This window comes from Ranitomeya variabilis, chromosome 5 (genome assembly GCF_051348905.1).
Source record: "Ranitomeya variabilis isolate aRanVar5 chromosome 5, aRanVar5.hap1, whole genome shotgun sequence".
Taxonomy (NCBI): domain Eukaryota; kingdom Metazoa; phylum Chordata; class Amphibia; order Anura; family Dendrobatidae; genus Ranitomeya; species Ranitomeya variabilis.
Window position 1 is genome coordinate 55647248 of NC_135236.1, and position 18042 is coordinate 55665289.

The 18042-nt window shown below is 40.6% G+C and overlaps 1 protein-coding gene across 9 annotated transcripts in view; it reads right to left on the reverse strand.

Moving 5' to 3' along the window:
- PDE4A (phosphodiesterase 4A) overlaps nt 1-18042 on the reverse strand; it is a 903909-nt gene that overhangs the window by 33850 nt on the left and 852017 nt on the right. For 8 of the 9 annotated variants that reach the window (XM_077262038.1, XM_077262037.1, XM_077262041.1 and 5 more), the window contains 3 exons: nt 16179-16249; nt 15779-15828; nt 15353-15465 (listed from right to left, as the gene is read on the reverse strand). In XM_077262038.1, coding sequence (XP_077118153.1) covers nt 15353-15465; nt 15779-15828; nt 16179-16249 — 234 coding nt within the window. Of the gene's footprint in view, nt 1-11299; nt 12775-15352; nt 15466-15778; nt 15829-16178; nt 16250-18042 lie in introns of those variants that run through there. The other variant, XM_077262045.1, reaches the window with a different exon arrangement.

Here is an 18042-nt window from a genome sequence, read left to right on the forward strand (position 1 = left end):
ATCACACTGCACTGTGTAATGATGTATCTATATATACTGATAATAATCACACTGCACTGTATAATGATATATCTATATATACTGATAATAATCACACCGCACTGTATAATGATATATCTATATATAGTGATAATAATCACACTGCACTGTATAATGATATATCTATATATACTGATAATAATCACACTGCAGTGTATAATATATCTATATATACTGATAATAATCACACTGCACTGTATAATGATATATCTATATACTGATAATAATCACACTGCACTGTATAATGATATATCTATATATACTGATAATATTCACACTGCACTGTATAATGATATATCTATATATACTGATAATAATCACACTGCACTGTATAATAATATATCTATATACACTGATAATCACACTGCATTGTATAATGATATATCTATATATACTGATAATAATCACACTGCACTGTATAATGATATATCTATATATACTGATAATAATCACACTGCACTGTATAATGATATATCTATATACACTGATAATAATCACACTGCACTGTATAATGATATATCTATATATAGTGATAATAATCACACTGCACTGTATAATGATATATCTATATACACTGATAATAATCACACTGCTCTGTATAATGATATATCTATATACTGATAATAATCACACTGCACTGTATAATGATATATCTATATACTCTGATAATAGAAACCAAACGTAAGGACCTGAACCAATAAGAACAGAACAGGGAATATTGATAATATTAATGAATTTATTTTATTAAGTGACAATAGTGACAAACATTAATTGAAAATATATAGACATAAAATTAAATATAAAAATACATATATTAGTAAAAAGATTTTTGTGCACACTAAAAGCCGCAACACTTATAAGGGCAAGCCAGATCCTCATAATGAGTTATAGCATGTATGGCACATTATCCCAATATACACACTAAAAAATAATAAATAATAAAAAAATAATATATAAAAATATATAAAAATTATGTGTATAAAAATCAATTTGTGCCAGTGATATAAGGATATCACAAAAGAACTCCAAACAATTCACTCTCAAATATCAAAGTGACCATGAAGAAAATATACATAAGTGCTATGTGCAAGAGTTAAACCACCATTAAGAATACATAAGGTGCAAAAAAATGGCCAAAAGGCCAAAAAGTGCTATGTGCCTATGGAAAAATGCCAGTTACTTACAATGGTAAAGCAAGGGAATGACCCCAGGCTGCCAGCGGCTGATTAGTGTGCACCCCGACGCGCGTTTCAGACACGCAGTCCTTCGTGCAGTGTGATTATTATCAGTATATATAGATATATCATTATACAGTGCAGTGTGATTATTATCAGTATATATAGATATATCATTATACAGTGCAGTGTGATTATTATCAGTATATATAGATATATCATTATACAGTGCAGTGTGATTATTATCAGTATATATAGATATATCATTATACAGTGCAGTGTGATTATTATCAGTATATATAGATATATCATTATACAGTGCAGTGTGATTATCAGTGTATATAGATATATCATTATACAGCGCAGTGTGATTATTATCAGTATATATAGATATATCATTATACAGCGCAGTGTGATTATTATCAGTATATATAGATATATCATTATACAGTGCAGTGTGATTATTATCAGTATATATAGATATATCATTATACAGTGCAGTGTGATTATTATCAGTATATATAGATATATCATTATACAGTGCAGTGTGATTATTATCAGTGTATATAGATATATCATTATACAGTGCAGTGTGATTATTATCAGTATATATAGATATATCATTATACAGTGCAGTGTGATTATTATCAGTATATATAGATATATCATTATACAGTGCAGTGTGATTATTATCAGTATATATAGATATATCATTATACAGTGCAGTGTGATTATTATCAGTATATATAGATATATCATTATACAGTGCAGTGTGATTATTATCAGTGTATATAGATATATCATTATACAGTGCAGTGTGATTATTATCAGTATATAGATATATCATTATACAGTGCAGTGTGATTATGATCAGTATATATAGATATATCAATATCCAGCGCAGTGTGATTATGATCAGTATATATAGATATATCATTATACAGTGCAGTGTGATTATTATCAGTATATATAGATATATCATTATACAGTGCAGTGTGATTATTATCAGTGTATATAGATATATCATTATACAGTGCAGTGTGATTATTATCAGTATATAGATATATCATTATACAGTGCAGTGTGATTATTATCAGTATATATAGATATATCAATATCCAGCGCAGTGTGATTATGATCAGTATATATAGATATATCATTATACAGTGCAGTGTGATTATTCAGTGTAATTATTTATCTACGTTGGAGGAAATAAGTATTTGATCCCTTGCTGATTTTGTAAGTTTGCCCACTGCTTGTTGGCAAGCACAGCAGTCAGACGTTTCTTGTGGCTGATGATGAGGTTTGCGAACATGTCAGGAGGAATTTTGCTCCACTCCTCTTTGCACATTATCTCTAAAACATCAATTTTTTGAGGCTGTCGCTTGGCAACTCGGAGCTTCAAGTTGCCAAGTACAGTATATATTTTACACACACACACATACACAGTTCATTGAAAAATGTTTATACCACATGAACAGTCCACCTGTGTGTAATATCTACGCAGTAAGGTTTGGTTGAGAACATTAGGGATCAAACAGCATTGTGAAGCCAAAGAACACACCAGTCATGTCGGGGATAAAGTTGTGGAGAACAGTAAAGCAGGGTTAGGTTATAAAAAATAGCTCAAGCTCTGAACATCTCATGGAGCTCAGTTCAATCCATCATTCAAAAATGGATGGAGAATGTCACAACTGTAAACCTACCAAGGCATGGTCATCCAGCCACATTGGCTTCCCAAGCAAGTAGAGCACTAATGAGAGAAGCAGCCAAGAGGCTCATGGTCACTCTGGAGGAGCTACAGAAATCCACAGCTCAGGCCTGATAATCTATTAGCCCAGTTAAATATGTGATTTTCTCATGCCGATTCGGCATGAGAGAATAATCGCAGCATGCTGCGATTGGCAACGAGACTTGGCTCATTAGCACCCATACAAGTCTATGGGTGCGTGTGAATCATCGGACTGAACTAATAGACCAAAACAGAAAGCATTACTGCAAAAAAATCGCACACCATCAAATAAATAAATCTGACTGCACTCAGATGTCATCCCAGTGCAATCTGCTATATACAGAGTCAGACCATGGAGGAGATGGGGAAGTTACTTTCTCCGTCTCCTCCGCACCTGTGCAGCAATTCGCTCATGACAGAGAATCAGAGAACAGTAGCATGACACTCGGCTCACATTCGCAGCAGAGCTAGAGCCGGGATCTAACTATGGGGTTAGTAATGGGGGCATCTTATAGACGCCTCTCCATTACTGACCCTTGGGCTTGATGTCATAAAACAGCTGACATCAACCCCACAAATATTACCCCACTTGCCACCGTACTAGGGCACATGGAAAGAGCCAGGCAAAGTGGCTCTTTTGAGTGGCTGTGGGCTGCTACTTTTAGGCTGGGGGGGGGGGAAATATCCATGGCTCCTCACCAGTCTGAGAATACCAGCCCTAGCTGTTTGCTTTAGCTTGGCTGGTTGTCAAAAATAGGTGGGACTCTACACCATTTTTTTTTTTTAATCATTTAAATAATTTCAAAAAAGGTGAGGGACCCTATTCTTTATAACCAGCCATGATAAAGCTGAGGGTTGCAGCCCGCAGCTGTCAGTTTTGCCTATGCTGGTTATCAAAAACAGAAGAGACCAAACGTCATTTTTTTTATGATTATTTATTCATAGCATCGACTTATGAATATTCCCATCTCTCGATGTTATCAGTGAAAGCAGTCATAGGCTGATGGGAGTAGTACTCTCTCATTAGCCGACGCCTGTGACTGGAGGTAACTTTTTTTTACCGCCAGTCATAGCTGCTGGCTCACACAGTCCTCTGACAACATGGGAACCGCAGCTCTGTGACCGGCGGTAATGATATTGGTGCCGATCAGATCCCATATTTGCCACGTTGTCATGCATGACAGCGTGGCAAACAATGGATGCTTGGGCCTCCTATAATCTGGATGGAGCCCAAACTTTTTTTTTAGATATTTGGCCAAACCCGAACATTCACTGGTTCGCTCATCACCATTGGAATATCACATAAAATCCCAATAAAATACATTCAAGTTTGTGAGTGTAACGTGAATAATTTAATAGTTTGCGGGGTGTGAGTACTTTTTCAAGGCACTGTATATACAGACATTCACCTGACAATCACACGTTGCCGTTTCATTACACAATGTCCCCGCAGTTACATACAAGACACACACCTTTGAGTGCTGATATTACCAGATGACTCAAGTAATTGTAGTATAAATACAGATATATTCATCATCCCAGTCGTAATCACGGTTTTCCTGGAATAATGACACCATGAAAACAAAAGTATATTCCAAGAAACTATGTGACAAGGTTATTGAAAAGTATAATCAGGTGATAGATAAAAGAAAAGTCAGAGTCTCTGCAAAACCTTTTAGAACGGTGTAATAAAGCCCAATTATAAATCTACCCAAGATGATCGTGAAGTTATAACCGGGCTTGGTGGAGACCAATCGATGCGTAAAAGTATCGTCCAGGCTTCAAAGTGTTGTATTATCTACATATCTACTTTTTAAAGTTTGTGAACCCTTCCGGTTTTCCATAATTCTGCATAAATTTGACCTAAAACTACATTGGACGAAAGGAGCAGCAGAAAATTTGCAGGTGAAATTGAAGGATGATGTTTACAATCAATGGGATGACCGTAAGGTATGAGATTTCTGATAACCTCAGAAGAAGAGTTGTTAATGTTCGTCAGGATGGTAAAGCTTACAAAATCATCCATAAAGAGTTTGGACTCCACCAATCCATAGTCAGACAGATTGTGTACAAATGGGGGAAATTCAATACCTTTATTAAAACACCAATCCAGAGTTCGGCCATGAAAGACCGTGGCATATGATAATCCAGAAAGTCACAAAGGGACCCAAGGTAACTTCTAAGCAACTAAAGGTATCAGGAGAACACTGCACAATATCATGTATGGCAGGATTGCAAGGAGAAAACAACTGCCTAAAATAAGAGCACTGCTATTCAACTGCAGTTAGCAAAAGCTCACCTGGACAAGCCAGAAGGCTACTGGAACATTGTTTTGTGGACAAGTGAACAACAAAAAATAGTTTTTTTGGTTTAATTGAGAAGTGTTATGTTTGGAGAAAGAAAAATACTGCATAAAAAAATCTCATACCATCTGTGTGACATGGTGGAGGAAATATCGTTTGGACCTGTTATTCTGCATCAGGTCGACAAAGGCTGCCGTCATTGATGGAAGAATGTATGCTGAATTATACCAGCAAATCCTTAAGTAAAACGTCAGAACATCTGTCCATGAGCCAAATTTCAAGAAAATGTGGGCCAAGCAGTAAGACAACGACCTAAAGCTGACAAGTTGTTATAGAAAATCCTTTAAAATGCTGTGGAAGGAACTTAAGCAAACAGTTCATGGGAGAAACCCACCGGCATAACAGAGGGGAAGCTGTTTTGCACAGACGAATGGGCTAAAATTCCTCCAAGCTGATTGACAGGACTAATCAACAATTGTCAGAAATGTTTAGATGCACTTATTGCTGCACAAGGAAGAGGAAAACCTGCCGCAGTCTACATGTGATCATATAGGGGAAACCTGCCGCAGTCTACATGTGATCATATAGGGGAAACCCGCCGCAGTCTACATGTGATCATATAGGGGAAACCCGCCGCAGTCTACATGTGATCATATAGAGGAAACCTGCCGCAGTCTACATGTGATCATATAGGGGAAACCCGCCGCAGTCTACATGTGATCATATAGAGGAAACCTGCCGCAGTCTACATGTGATCATATAGGGGAAACCTGCCGCAGTCTACATGTGATCATATAGAGGAAACCTGCCGCAGTCTACATGTGATCATATAGGGGAAACCTGCCACAGTCTACATGTGATCATATAGGGGAAACCTGCCGCAGTCTACATGTGATCATATAGGGGAAACCTGCCGCAGTCTACATGTGATCATATAGAGGAAACCTGCCGCAGTCTACATGTGATCATATAGGGGAAACCTGCCGCAGTCTGCATGTGATCATATAGGGAAAACCTGCCGCAGTCTACATGTGATCATATAGGGGAAACCTGCCACAGTCTACATGTGATCATATAGGGGAAACCTGCCGCAGTCTACATGTGATCATATAGGGGAAACCTGCCGCAGTCTACATGTGATCATATAGAGGAAACCTGCCGCAGTCTACATGTGATCATATAGGGGAAACCTGCCGCAGTCTACATGTGATCATATAGGGGAAACCTGCCGCAGTCTACATGTGATCATATAGGGGAAACCTGCCGCAGTCTACATGTGATCATATAGAGGAAACCTGCCGCAGTCTACATGTGATCATATAGGGGAAACCTGCCGCAGTCTACATGTGATCATATAGAGGAAACCTGCCGCAGTCTACATGTGATCATATAGGGGAAACCTGCCACAGTCTACATGTGATCATATAGGGGAAAACCATGAGAGCTTGGGAGTAAAGTTATTTTCCGGTCTTTGCCATTCTTCTCCGTATTGTACTCGATGTTGACCGGTTGGATCAAGTTCAGACTTCACTTCAGATTAAATGTTTTAGCTTAAAATGTCCCTGATGAAAACCAATCTACGGACTATACTGTCCATAGGCAATACGACCTTGGAGGGGTGAATATTTCTGTATTTGTCACTTGGCACAAAGCTCAGGGAACTCCACCATTTATACCCATGTTGACCCTGCAGCATCTACTTTACCTAAAAACTGTAAGAGAGCTTGGACTGTTCTAACACGACATCCTATCTAGTGGAATATTCCTGCGGGAACGGAAAAGTTTAGGTTTGGTTGGACTATTGACAGCCTTGGTTCTCAGCCTCCAGTATATGTGTCCAAGTAGGTATAGATATCCTAGGGGGGTACACTTCATGGAGGTACTTGTCATCCCCTGAAGCTGTGTATCTGGTTTTAGGGTTGTTTAACACGTCGGTTTATGTTTTTCATGGATAGTACTTGTTTGTATGAATGTCCGACATTTTCCTGAGACCGAGTGGTCCACACAAAGTCACGGGAACATGTCATGTACATATTGATCCAAATGTCGGCTTCAACTTGCCAGGGCAAGTGTATGGGTCCGTTACAAAAAAGGAGACAAAAACTCAGATGCCATCAGTTTTTCATGGACTGATTGATAGGTTTTGTTTCTTTTGCGACATACCGATGAAACTTTGACCAAACTCTGAAGGTAAAAACTGACAATGACCAAACTGATTATCAAAGTTTTTTGCCTTGGAGAAAAATCACCGACGTGTGAAAGAACCCTTACACATTGCATGATCATCGACTTACGGACACTTTGATGTTATTGATTTTAAAAGATGACACTTGGCTTCAAAACATGAAGAAAACCAGATAAATATGTCACTTATCCAGAGAGCCAGTCCTCTAAAGCCCAGCAACCCTCATTGCAGCAGGCCATACTGGCTCACCAAAAAGAGATTAAAGTGCACCTATGGCTTCATAAAAGTGCGGAGACCCTCACCGAATACTGAAACAAAGGGTCAGGACCATACTGGCTCACCAAGAAGAGATTAACATGCACCTATGGCTTCATAAAAGTGCTGAGACCCTCACCGAACACTGAAATAAAGGGTCAGGACCATACTGGCTCACCAAGAAGAGATTAACATGCACCTATGGCTTCATAAAAGTGCCGAGACCCTCACTGAACTCTGAAACAAAGGGTCAGGACCATACTGGCTCACCAAAAAGAGATTAAAGTGCACCTATGGCTTCATAAAAGTGCTGAGACCCTCACCGAACACTGAAACAAAGGGTCAGGACCATACTGGCTCACCAAGAAGAGATTAACATGCACCTATGGCTTCATAAAAGTGCTGAGACCCTCACCGAACACTGAAACAAAGGGTCAGGACCATACTGGCTCACCAAGAAGAGATTAACGTGCACCTATGGCTTCATAAAAGTGCTGAGACCCTCACCGAACACTGAAACAAAGGGTCAGGACCATACTGGCTCACCAAGAAGAGATTAACATGCACCTATGGCTTCATAAAAGTGCGGAGACCCTCACCGAACACTGAAACAAAGGGTCAGGACCATACTGGCTCACCAAGAAGAGATTAAAGTGCACCTATTGCTTCATAAAAGTGCGGAGACCCTCACCGAACACTGAAACAAAGGGTCAGGACCATACTGGCTCACCAAGAAGAGATTAAAGTGCACCTATGGCTTCATAAAAGTGCGGAGACCCTCACCAAACACTGAAACAAAGGGTCAGGACCATACTGGCTCACCAAGAAGAGATTAACGTGCACCTATGGCTTCATAAAAGTGCTGAGACCCTCACCGAACACTGAAACAAAGGGTCAGACACGCTCTGCTGCGCCCTATCCGTTGTTCTTTCAAAAACAGCAACATCGTCTATGGGCTATGTTTGGTATTGAAAACCAGCTCCATGTTCCAATCATGTTTTTTCTCGGCTTGGACAGCCGCTCTGAGAAGAGCTCTAGGTGGGTCCAACTTTGTAAGTTGCAAATCAGAGCTGGACTCATTTGCTTATAAATAATGATCAGACCTGAGGTTTCACAGTCCTCTCTCCTGAGGTTAAGCAACAGACAAAAAAAAAAGAAGGAAAAGATGACGAGAAAGAAAATAGATAGAGAAAACTTAAGAAAAAAACAAGACAAGAGGATGAAAGAACAATGAGAAGATGACAAAAAGATAGATGAAGTTTACAAAGATAGATTAAAAAAAAAATATGCCAGAAGAAAGCAAAAAGTCATAAGAAGAAAGAATAAAAGATTCAGGGAACTAGTTTGATTTCTGTATGTAGGGTCGGGAAAGCATATGGGGCAATTAGCTTCTACCTCATGGGGTTTTTGTCTTCTCCTGGATCAACATGTTAGACTATAGGCTGCTGGGAAAAGAAATAAGAATTAGGTTATAGGTTGAACTTGATGGAATTGTATCTTCTTTCAACTAAACTATGAATCTATCTATGAAAAAGACAGAAGACGCCGACAGAGAAAAGAAGAAGATGATGCCGACAAAGAAAAGAAGAAGACGACGCCGACAGAGAAAAGATGACGCCAAGAGAAAAGAAGATGACGCTGACAGAGAAAAGAAGACAACGCTGACAGAGAAGAGAAGAAGACAACGTCGACAGAGAAAATAAGTAGACAACGCCGACAGAGGAAAGAAGATGGCAGAGGAAAAAAGACAATGACGACAATGGAAAGAAGTAGCTGAAGCCAATGGAGGAAAGAAGACAGCGACAGAAGAAAAAAGCAGCAAATAAAGAAAAAGGCAGAAGAAGACAGAGAAAAAGAAGAAATGACAAATATGAAAGTAAAAGAACAGCTCAACAACATAAAAGAAGGAGATGAAAAAGAAGTAGACAACAACAAAAACTATGATAGAGAAATGGCAGAAGAAGATGATGGCAACAAGAAAGAAGTAGATGACAAAAGTAGCATGAAATGACAAATAAGCAGATGGAAGATGACAGAGAAAAAGAAGACAACAAAGAAAGAAGGGGTGACGAAAAGGAAGAAAGAAAAGAGCACTAAGAAAAGAAGAAAAAAAACTGTTCCAGGACTTGTGTTTCGGAAGGGAGCGGAGGAGGGGGGTTACCATCTTTTCTATTTCTGTATATGATTAATTTGGGGAAATGTTCCTCTGTGGATGTAATTATTTGAAAACGGTTTAATAAAAAGATTCTGATCAAAAAAGAAAGAAAAGAAGAACAAGGAAAATGATGACAAAGATGATAAGAGAAAGAGGACCAAGACAAGAACGAAGGAGATTATAAAGTGAAAAAATAAATAAAATAAGAAATAAAAGGCAAGAAGGAAGGCAGGACATGGCAGGACATGAATAAAGTTTTCTACACTTGCACTAACAGAAGATAATTCTGCTTCATAGTCCATGTCAGCTTGCTCTGGGCCATGCCTCGTGGCCTCCATAAACTACACACATCCCAATCTTGTTAGAAGATTGGATAACCCTACGTGAGAACTTTCAGGGAGCATCTTAGCTGAAGACATTGCAGGAGGCCACTCAGAATCTTGTGGTCAGAAAACATAGATCAACCCATTTATTGCATTCATCCATTAAACTGTGTCCATCCGATCACAAAAGAACAACTTTCGAAAAATGAAGAATCAGCTGCCCACAGACCAATCATATGTAGGCTCGTCACAGACAGAAGTAGTCATGGTTGTCCTCTACTTTATCCATCAAATCTATATCAGGGGTATCCCTCTCACGACCTGCCAGTGACAACCCCCCACACTATGTAGCATTGTTTATCTTTGGGAGCACAGTGGAGTGTTGTCCATTATTTTCAGGTCTATCGAAGAACTACGTATGAAAAAAACCCCATCTCTGCAGGTCCCTCAGGTGAAGACTCGATGATCAGATAATGTTTGACAGTATTCATAATGACAATGAATTAGAACGAGGATGGATTGCTGGGAACAGTATGGCACAGATTTTTATAGTACATGGATATAGTGGTTGAAGTCTTTTCTCTTCCGGGCACTGTTTACATCCAGTGACTTGTCCAAGGTCACCAGTAGCTGACACTCGAAGCACGGTCTGCAGGAAGTAGCAGCTCCACACAGGGAGCCCTCTATATACTGGATGGAAAGACTTCACAATGGGCATAATACACTGACTATACTAAAAAAATGTAAAAAACGTCAATACTGAAAAAGAAAAATCAAGGGTTGGCTTATGGTTTCGGCCTCCGTCGGTCCTCCAAGGTCTAAAAAAAGTAAGATGTTCTAATGCAATGGGGTCTAAATAGGCAATGACTATGTAAAAAGTAAGATTTTATAAAGGAGGTAAGGTCCCCTGCCCTATGGGTCCCCAAGGTCAAAACTAAGGAACCCATAAAATTTCCACTGACACACGTAAAGGGCAAAGCTGTGGGTTGGCCTCATGTTTACCCGATGACATCATTGCCATTGTGATGTCACTAGTTCAAAAGTAGCCAATCAGAATGACCAACACGCGCGGTTGACCTGTCAGATTCAACAGAAGATAACACAGATCAAGAAAAAGTATATTATGGATTACCTGGTCCCACCATCCAACCAGCCAAGGTCTGGAGCATGTCTCACAAAAGAAATCTACTAAGGGCATTTTTCAATCCTAGATGGATAGATCCGAGGGAATCCAGTCTGCGAGAAACAGACGAGGCCAAAATATCCACAATCCGCAAAAACAGGCCAAGTTTTCTTAAAAAAAATAAATAAAAATTGTATATCCTTATGCAAATTCGTAGATCGAATCCAGTTGCCGTAGATATTAATCACAATCCCAAAATCAGCTGAAAATCATAATCCTCAAAAAAAAGGAACAAAAAAAAATTTGCAATTGGAAGAAGAAGAAAAATTAGGAAAAAAAAAAAACGATTAATTCCTTTTGTGTTTCGGGTGATAGTTGAAATATTCTCAAAATCTTCCCAGTCCGTAAAGTTGACTAATGTTTAATTAAAGTAATATTTCCAAATCGGAAAAAAAATAAAATAAAATAAAAATGATGATTTGTTGAAATCTCACACACTGAGAGAAGATGAGGGACGTAGTTTGAGGACACCTGTCTCCTTACCCTTTACCTTGCTTGCTTTCACAGTAGGTTCATGGAATTTGGGTGGTAAATAAATTGGGGGTAGTTAAATCCCCAAATTGGTAGAGGACCGATTAATTGGCTCAGGAGTGAAGATAGCCATGTGGGAGGTAAACGAGGGACTGTTGGTATTTTTCTTCTCCTCCCCTCCATAGAGTCCTGGAAACCTCTCCAAAAAACAAAAATTCTATAAACCCTCTCGGGCTCTTAAGATATAAAGAAAGGGGACACACATGACACCCCCCAAAAATGAGTCAATATTAATAGTGGAGCAAACAATAGGACGTAAATCCGAAATGCAGCTAGGCCGGTGCTTTTAACCCATCACTACCAAGAGGTGTGGAGAAAGAAAAAAAAAATTCTGCAGCTTCTCTCCTCCTTTTTATTTGTGGTTTACATCTTTGAAGCCTTTAGCGATTGCCCGGCGCCCCCTCCCACCCCCCCACCCCTTGTCGTCTTCTTCTTCTTCTTCCTCCGTGTCTTGATGTGGGGAGGGGGGGGGGGGAGAAAGGAAAACAAGTCAGTGTTTCGGAGGGCCTAAGAAACTGCAAGATAAGGCCTCTTCCTGCATCCTTAAGGGGAAAAGAGGAGGTAGCATATTATCGCGGCATCCTTCCTGGGTACCAAATCCGAGCCGCAGCCTGGGTGGTGATGGAGGAGGCAAGGACGCTAGCACATGGATGGTGGAGAAGAAGGATGAGCAGGAAGGTGGCCCTCTTCTCTCCTAGGCTGGAGATTCCTCCTGTAGGGCCGTTTGTCTGCCAATATCCGCCGTTATTCCTACATCTAGCATACTGCAGTAGGCAGGGATGTGATGTAAAATGCTAAGGGAGGGGAGGAGAGCGGAGGGGGAGGGAGCGAAGAGCAGACGCCGAGCTTCTAGGCAGCACATCCTCACCGTCAGCCAGAGCAGGGAACCTCATCTCCTTTAAGAAAAGGGGCTATTGTGACTTATTATTATTATTATTTTTACCACGGCACTAGGCAGATAAATAAAAATAACATCAGCTCCTTTAAGAAGGAGGATAAAAAAAAAAAAAAAAGACAGGTTTGTTTACCCGGCCCCTTCCTTCAAGTTCTCCCCCAAATCTATCACCGTCAATGACAAATCACTGCCATCTCTCTTAGTGACAGACCCTTTTGTTATTACTCCTCCTCATCGTATTCTTGTTGTTCAGGTTGTTCCTCGGGATCATTTGTAGCTTTCCTATTCCCCCCCATAAAGTATCCAGGAGTGGCTCAGTGGTTAAGAGTGCTGGAGGGTAAAAGGGTAAATTTGACGTCGGCTATCTATGACCCACGTGCGTCCTCTGTCCCAAGTGTCAAATTTAGAGGGCAAGGTCATTGAATAGGACACAGTCTATAGTACAGACTTATATCTATGCTGTGACAGGGGGGCACAACTCAGGACCCTTCGCCATTGCTGACACCCGGATATAGGAGGTCTTTTTGGCATCCCAGATATAAGTGGGTAAGGTGGGTTGCGCTTGAGTTTGTGGGTGTTACAAAATGCCAGGCAGCGGTTATGGGTGGACCCCTCATCTTCTCTTCATCAGAATGCCCCTTTAATGTTTAGAGGGGTAGAATCTGGCCAAGTGGGCCTCGGACCAAAAATGACTGTGCCTCTGACAGTATCTAATATGTGCCGTAGCCAATTTATCCAAAATCTATCTAGTCTCTGAGTCATTCTGTCCTGCGTCAGTCTGGATCCATCGATCTATCCATCCATGGAGCCTATCCCTTTTTCATATCTAAATTTATGCCTAAATTTGGGTCGTTTTCCTAAGGTCAGTGCACGCAATTCTGGATGACACTGCCCTACAAGCCATGCACATTTCTTGTGTGTTAAGACACTTTTTTTTTGCATCCTGAAAAGCAAACACCATATGGAAAATTTGGGAGCAAATTATTACCACCAAGTTTGCCAACCGATAGATGGCGCAAACTTAAACTAGATCATGTAAGAATGCGCCAAATGTATCTTCCAGAATGACAGAATGAGCCCCTGTGATAGACAATCTTACACTGTCTAGTCTAAGTTACGCTGTCTAAAAATTAGGCAGGATTAGAAAATCAGCCCCAAATTTGTCTCTGCTGTTCTTGATTGCCCACTGAGTTCAGCAACTACTGTTTCTACAATTATTTGGCTATGTAGCTCAGCTGGATCATAACAATTACTGTATGTTAGATATTTTGCCATAAATATAAAGCAAAAAAACAAAAACAGCAGCAACAACAACTGCAACAGCAACTACAACAGCGGCCGCAACTGCAACAACAGCAACTACAACAGTGGCAATTACAACAGCGGCAACTACAGCAACAGCAGCAACTACAACAGCAGCAGCAGCAACTACAACAACAGCGGTAGCAACTGCAACAACAGCAAGTACAACAGTGGCAACTGCAACAGCGGCAACTGCAACAGCGGCAACTACAGCAACAGCAGTAACAACAACAGCAGCAGCAACTACAACAACAGTGTTAGCAACTACAACAGTGGCAATTACAACAGCGGCAACTACAGCAACAGCAGTAACAACAACAGCAGCAGCAACTACAACAGTGGCAGCAACTACAACAACAACTACAACAGTGGCAATTGCAACAGCGGCAACTACAGCAACAGCAGCAACTACAACATTGGCAGCAACAACAACAATACCGGCAGCAACTACAACAGCAGCAACTACAATAACAATCAAATACAACTGCAATAACAAGAACAACAGCAGGAGCAGCTACAACAGCAGCAGGAACTACAACAACAGCGGCAGGAACTACAACAACAGCGGCAGCATTGTATTCAGCAGCATAAAAATTTAATACAGAAAAGTATAATATGCAAAAGTGTTGTCACCATTCTAATTACATCCAGTAAACCTTTAGTATAACACCGCTTAGGAGCACTAATAACCTCCTAGAACAAGAAACATTTGACAACACATACCAAGAACAACAAAACCCAGAAATGTGCAGTAAACAACTTTAAATAAATAAAAAAAATAAGATGCACAACGAATTCCTCTATAAGTACAAAAGTTTTATCCCAATTCACATAGATCAAAGATTATTCAACATTAAAGGTATCCGCACATTGCACAACCCCTTTTTGCTAGGTGTTCTTTAATACTCAGCTATGAACCAGACCTGAAGTGTTCAATATTCTTGCAGCGCCCCCAGAGGATTAATGAATTATCACATGGAATCCTCTCTGATTGTAGGGTGTCCTGCTGTTGGGATCCCCCCCGATCAGCAGGAAATGGTGAGTGACCCTGGTAGCATGGGTTCGGTTCCCCTGCAGTGCCTCCACTGGGGAACTTCTGCATTACATGCTAGGTCCTTCAGAGGGATTTTTTAAGCCAATAATAGCTCTAGAAAATAGGGGACCAGGGCATTTGAGAATTGGCTTTAATAAATTAAAGGATCCCTTCCAGAGATCTCCAGGGACCCCCGTAGTCACGATGGCAGGAGATGTGTGTGTGTGCTCCAGTCTCTTACCTTGTTGGAAGCCATGTCGCTGACAGAGCGGTAGGTCTGTACGGTCTCCAGCTGATCTAGACACCAGTCCAGTTCTTCTAACGTCTCTTTGGCTAGCTGCTGATACGTCTCCTCTGTAGAAGAAGACATAAAAAAAGGTAAATATTAATATTCTGGGAAAATATTTATGGAATTTGTGGTGGATCCAACGGAAGTGTGAATATGATCTTAGCTGTTAGGAAAGTGTCTTACGGCAATCTTGTCGACGGAGTTTAATAATAACCAGCAGCACTGTGAATGCAGCTCTGAAGTACGAGAAGCTTCATTGCAAATCTAGAGGCATTGTGGGGGTACGGTTATAGGCAAAGGGACGGCGCAGATGCAACTGCACCCTAAATACGCACTCATTGACCATGATGCGATCTTATCCATCTTGCTATGTCTTACCTGAGAGAGTGGCTTTACAGACCGTTTGCTGAGGCAATACAGGGGAGCGCCTGGCAAAAAAAAATACAATAGGTCACGATGAGAGGGTTAGGATGAAATCTTCCATTATCACATCATCACTGGCTGCTAATGATAAAAAAAAAACAAACAAACAACAAAAACAGTAAAATTCCTTTAATTTGGAATCTGGTGCTCTAGAAAATATGTTAATCCGGAATCTGGGCCGGAAAAGAATCTGGACAATTTTTAGAAAAAAAAAAAAAGATGTATATGCTGTATAAAAGAGTATACGAAAAACATCTGAAGAACTGCAAAACAGAAATCTGGAAGAGGCCCTAATGAGTAATGGGAACCATAGCACTTCTCACTCCGCAGGTGCCGGACGAGGGCGACTACTCACTTGTTGGTAGGCGTTGTAACATTGGCGAGGATGGTGAAATTATTCCGGACACTTCGCAGGCTGGCCAGCACCTAGGGACAGAAAACGGGACTTACTTATGGGAAATGATAAGGGAATGTGTCATCAGAAAAATGAACCCATGTTTAAATCAAGTTCTGTGTTAAATGCTTTTTTCTAAATTTTTGGCAATTCCCCAACCCCCCCTTCCCCTTACCACAATCTTTAATAAAAGAAAAAAATAGAAATCTTGCAATTTTCAAACTGGCCACTAATTTTTATTTTACCAATTTTCCAATAATTTTTTCCCCCAAGAAATTAACATGTACATTAGCCACAATGGTCAGACTCTGATCCCATCTTTTAATTGAGGCATCTAATGAGCGGGGGCAAAGGGGGATGTAGTGACGTGACCTATTGTGATTGGTGGATCCTGTGTTATTAGCAGTGTATAGAGAGGTTACCTGTCATTGTAATCCTGCCTCTGCTGATAAGGAGCCTGCTGAAAACTCTTTAGAAAGTCTAATAAAAAGCCCCAGTGGTCCGTGTGAAAATTACAAGATATATATGTGTGTGTGTGTGTGTGTGTGTGTGTGTGTGTGTGTGTGTGTGTGTGTGTGTGTGTGTGTGTGTGTGTGTATATATATATATATATATATATATATATATATATATAGTTTTTTTTTATAAAAATTGTGATTACAGTTTTTTCACAGTTTTAGTGACCGGTAATGTCCCCTAATAGTGTGTTACCTCACACAATCCTCCACATATCAGGTGACAACCTCCTGCCTCCTCTCAGACCCCCTGCTTCTTAAGGGTTCTGACCCTTAAACCCAGACCCTGATCCCATGGGGAGAGCTCACAAATACATTCCCTCCATTAGTTTCTGACCAGCTGTTAATCCCACTGTGGGGCACGGGTTGCCACTTTGCCAGTCCTCACAGTCCTGTCAACCACACCGCCAACACCGTCAGTCCAGGAAACGCCTGCGTTCCACTTCGGGAACAAGCCCAGTTGGACAACCCATTTGGGGGGTATGGTTTACAACCCCAAAAATCATGAAAGTTCCAGAAAATTTGGGATCGTTGGGAGCTATGGAGTAGATCATGATTATACCAACAGGCCACACCAGAACTTGCTATAGTTATCTACCGGCCCACAAGAATCCTCCTGGACCCTACAACAGGACCTGACTGCCTCTTCCCCAAGGTCTGAGCAAACCACCCAAATTCTACATTCACACACCCGTGCTCTCGCACTGACCCTTAAAGTTACGTTGACTCCGAGTAGATCCTATTCTCATCCATTTTTCATACTAAACTGTTAAAGTTGAGTGGGATCAGATGAAAGCGGATGAACAATGGAGAACATTCATTTTACGTCAGTGTTCCATCCATGGTTCTAACGGATTCATTGTGAAGAGTCAACGAATAAAAAAAAGATGACACAAAAAAAACAACATGGAAAATGGAATACGCAAGTGCAAACGGGTCCGGTATATAAAAAAATGGAGACAGATGTGCGAGAGTAGACCAACCTACACTTTCTACACCAACTCCAATGGACTCGTCATCATTGGTGGCCTTTCCACCTCACTGGCCTCAACGAAACGGGCAAGCTCAGGTCTAGTACCTCACGTGGCCTACTATCTTCCAAACCTTCTGCCTAAACATGTGGTGATCCAATCTGTAGCAGGATTGTCAATGAGAGACTTTGCCATGGGGCCTACGCTCAGGTTGTCCGCTCTTCCTTTCCTATAGGTAGTGGCCACTAGATTCTGTCTCCACGTCACCACAGGCACCAACCCTTAGAAAAAAAAAAAAAAGAGGAGACCTCCCTGATATCCAGAAGAGCTCTCTGGCGC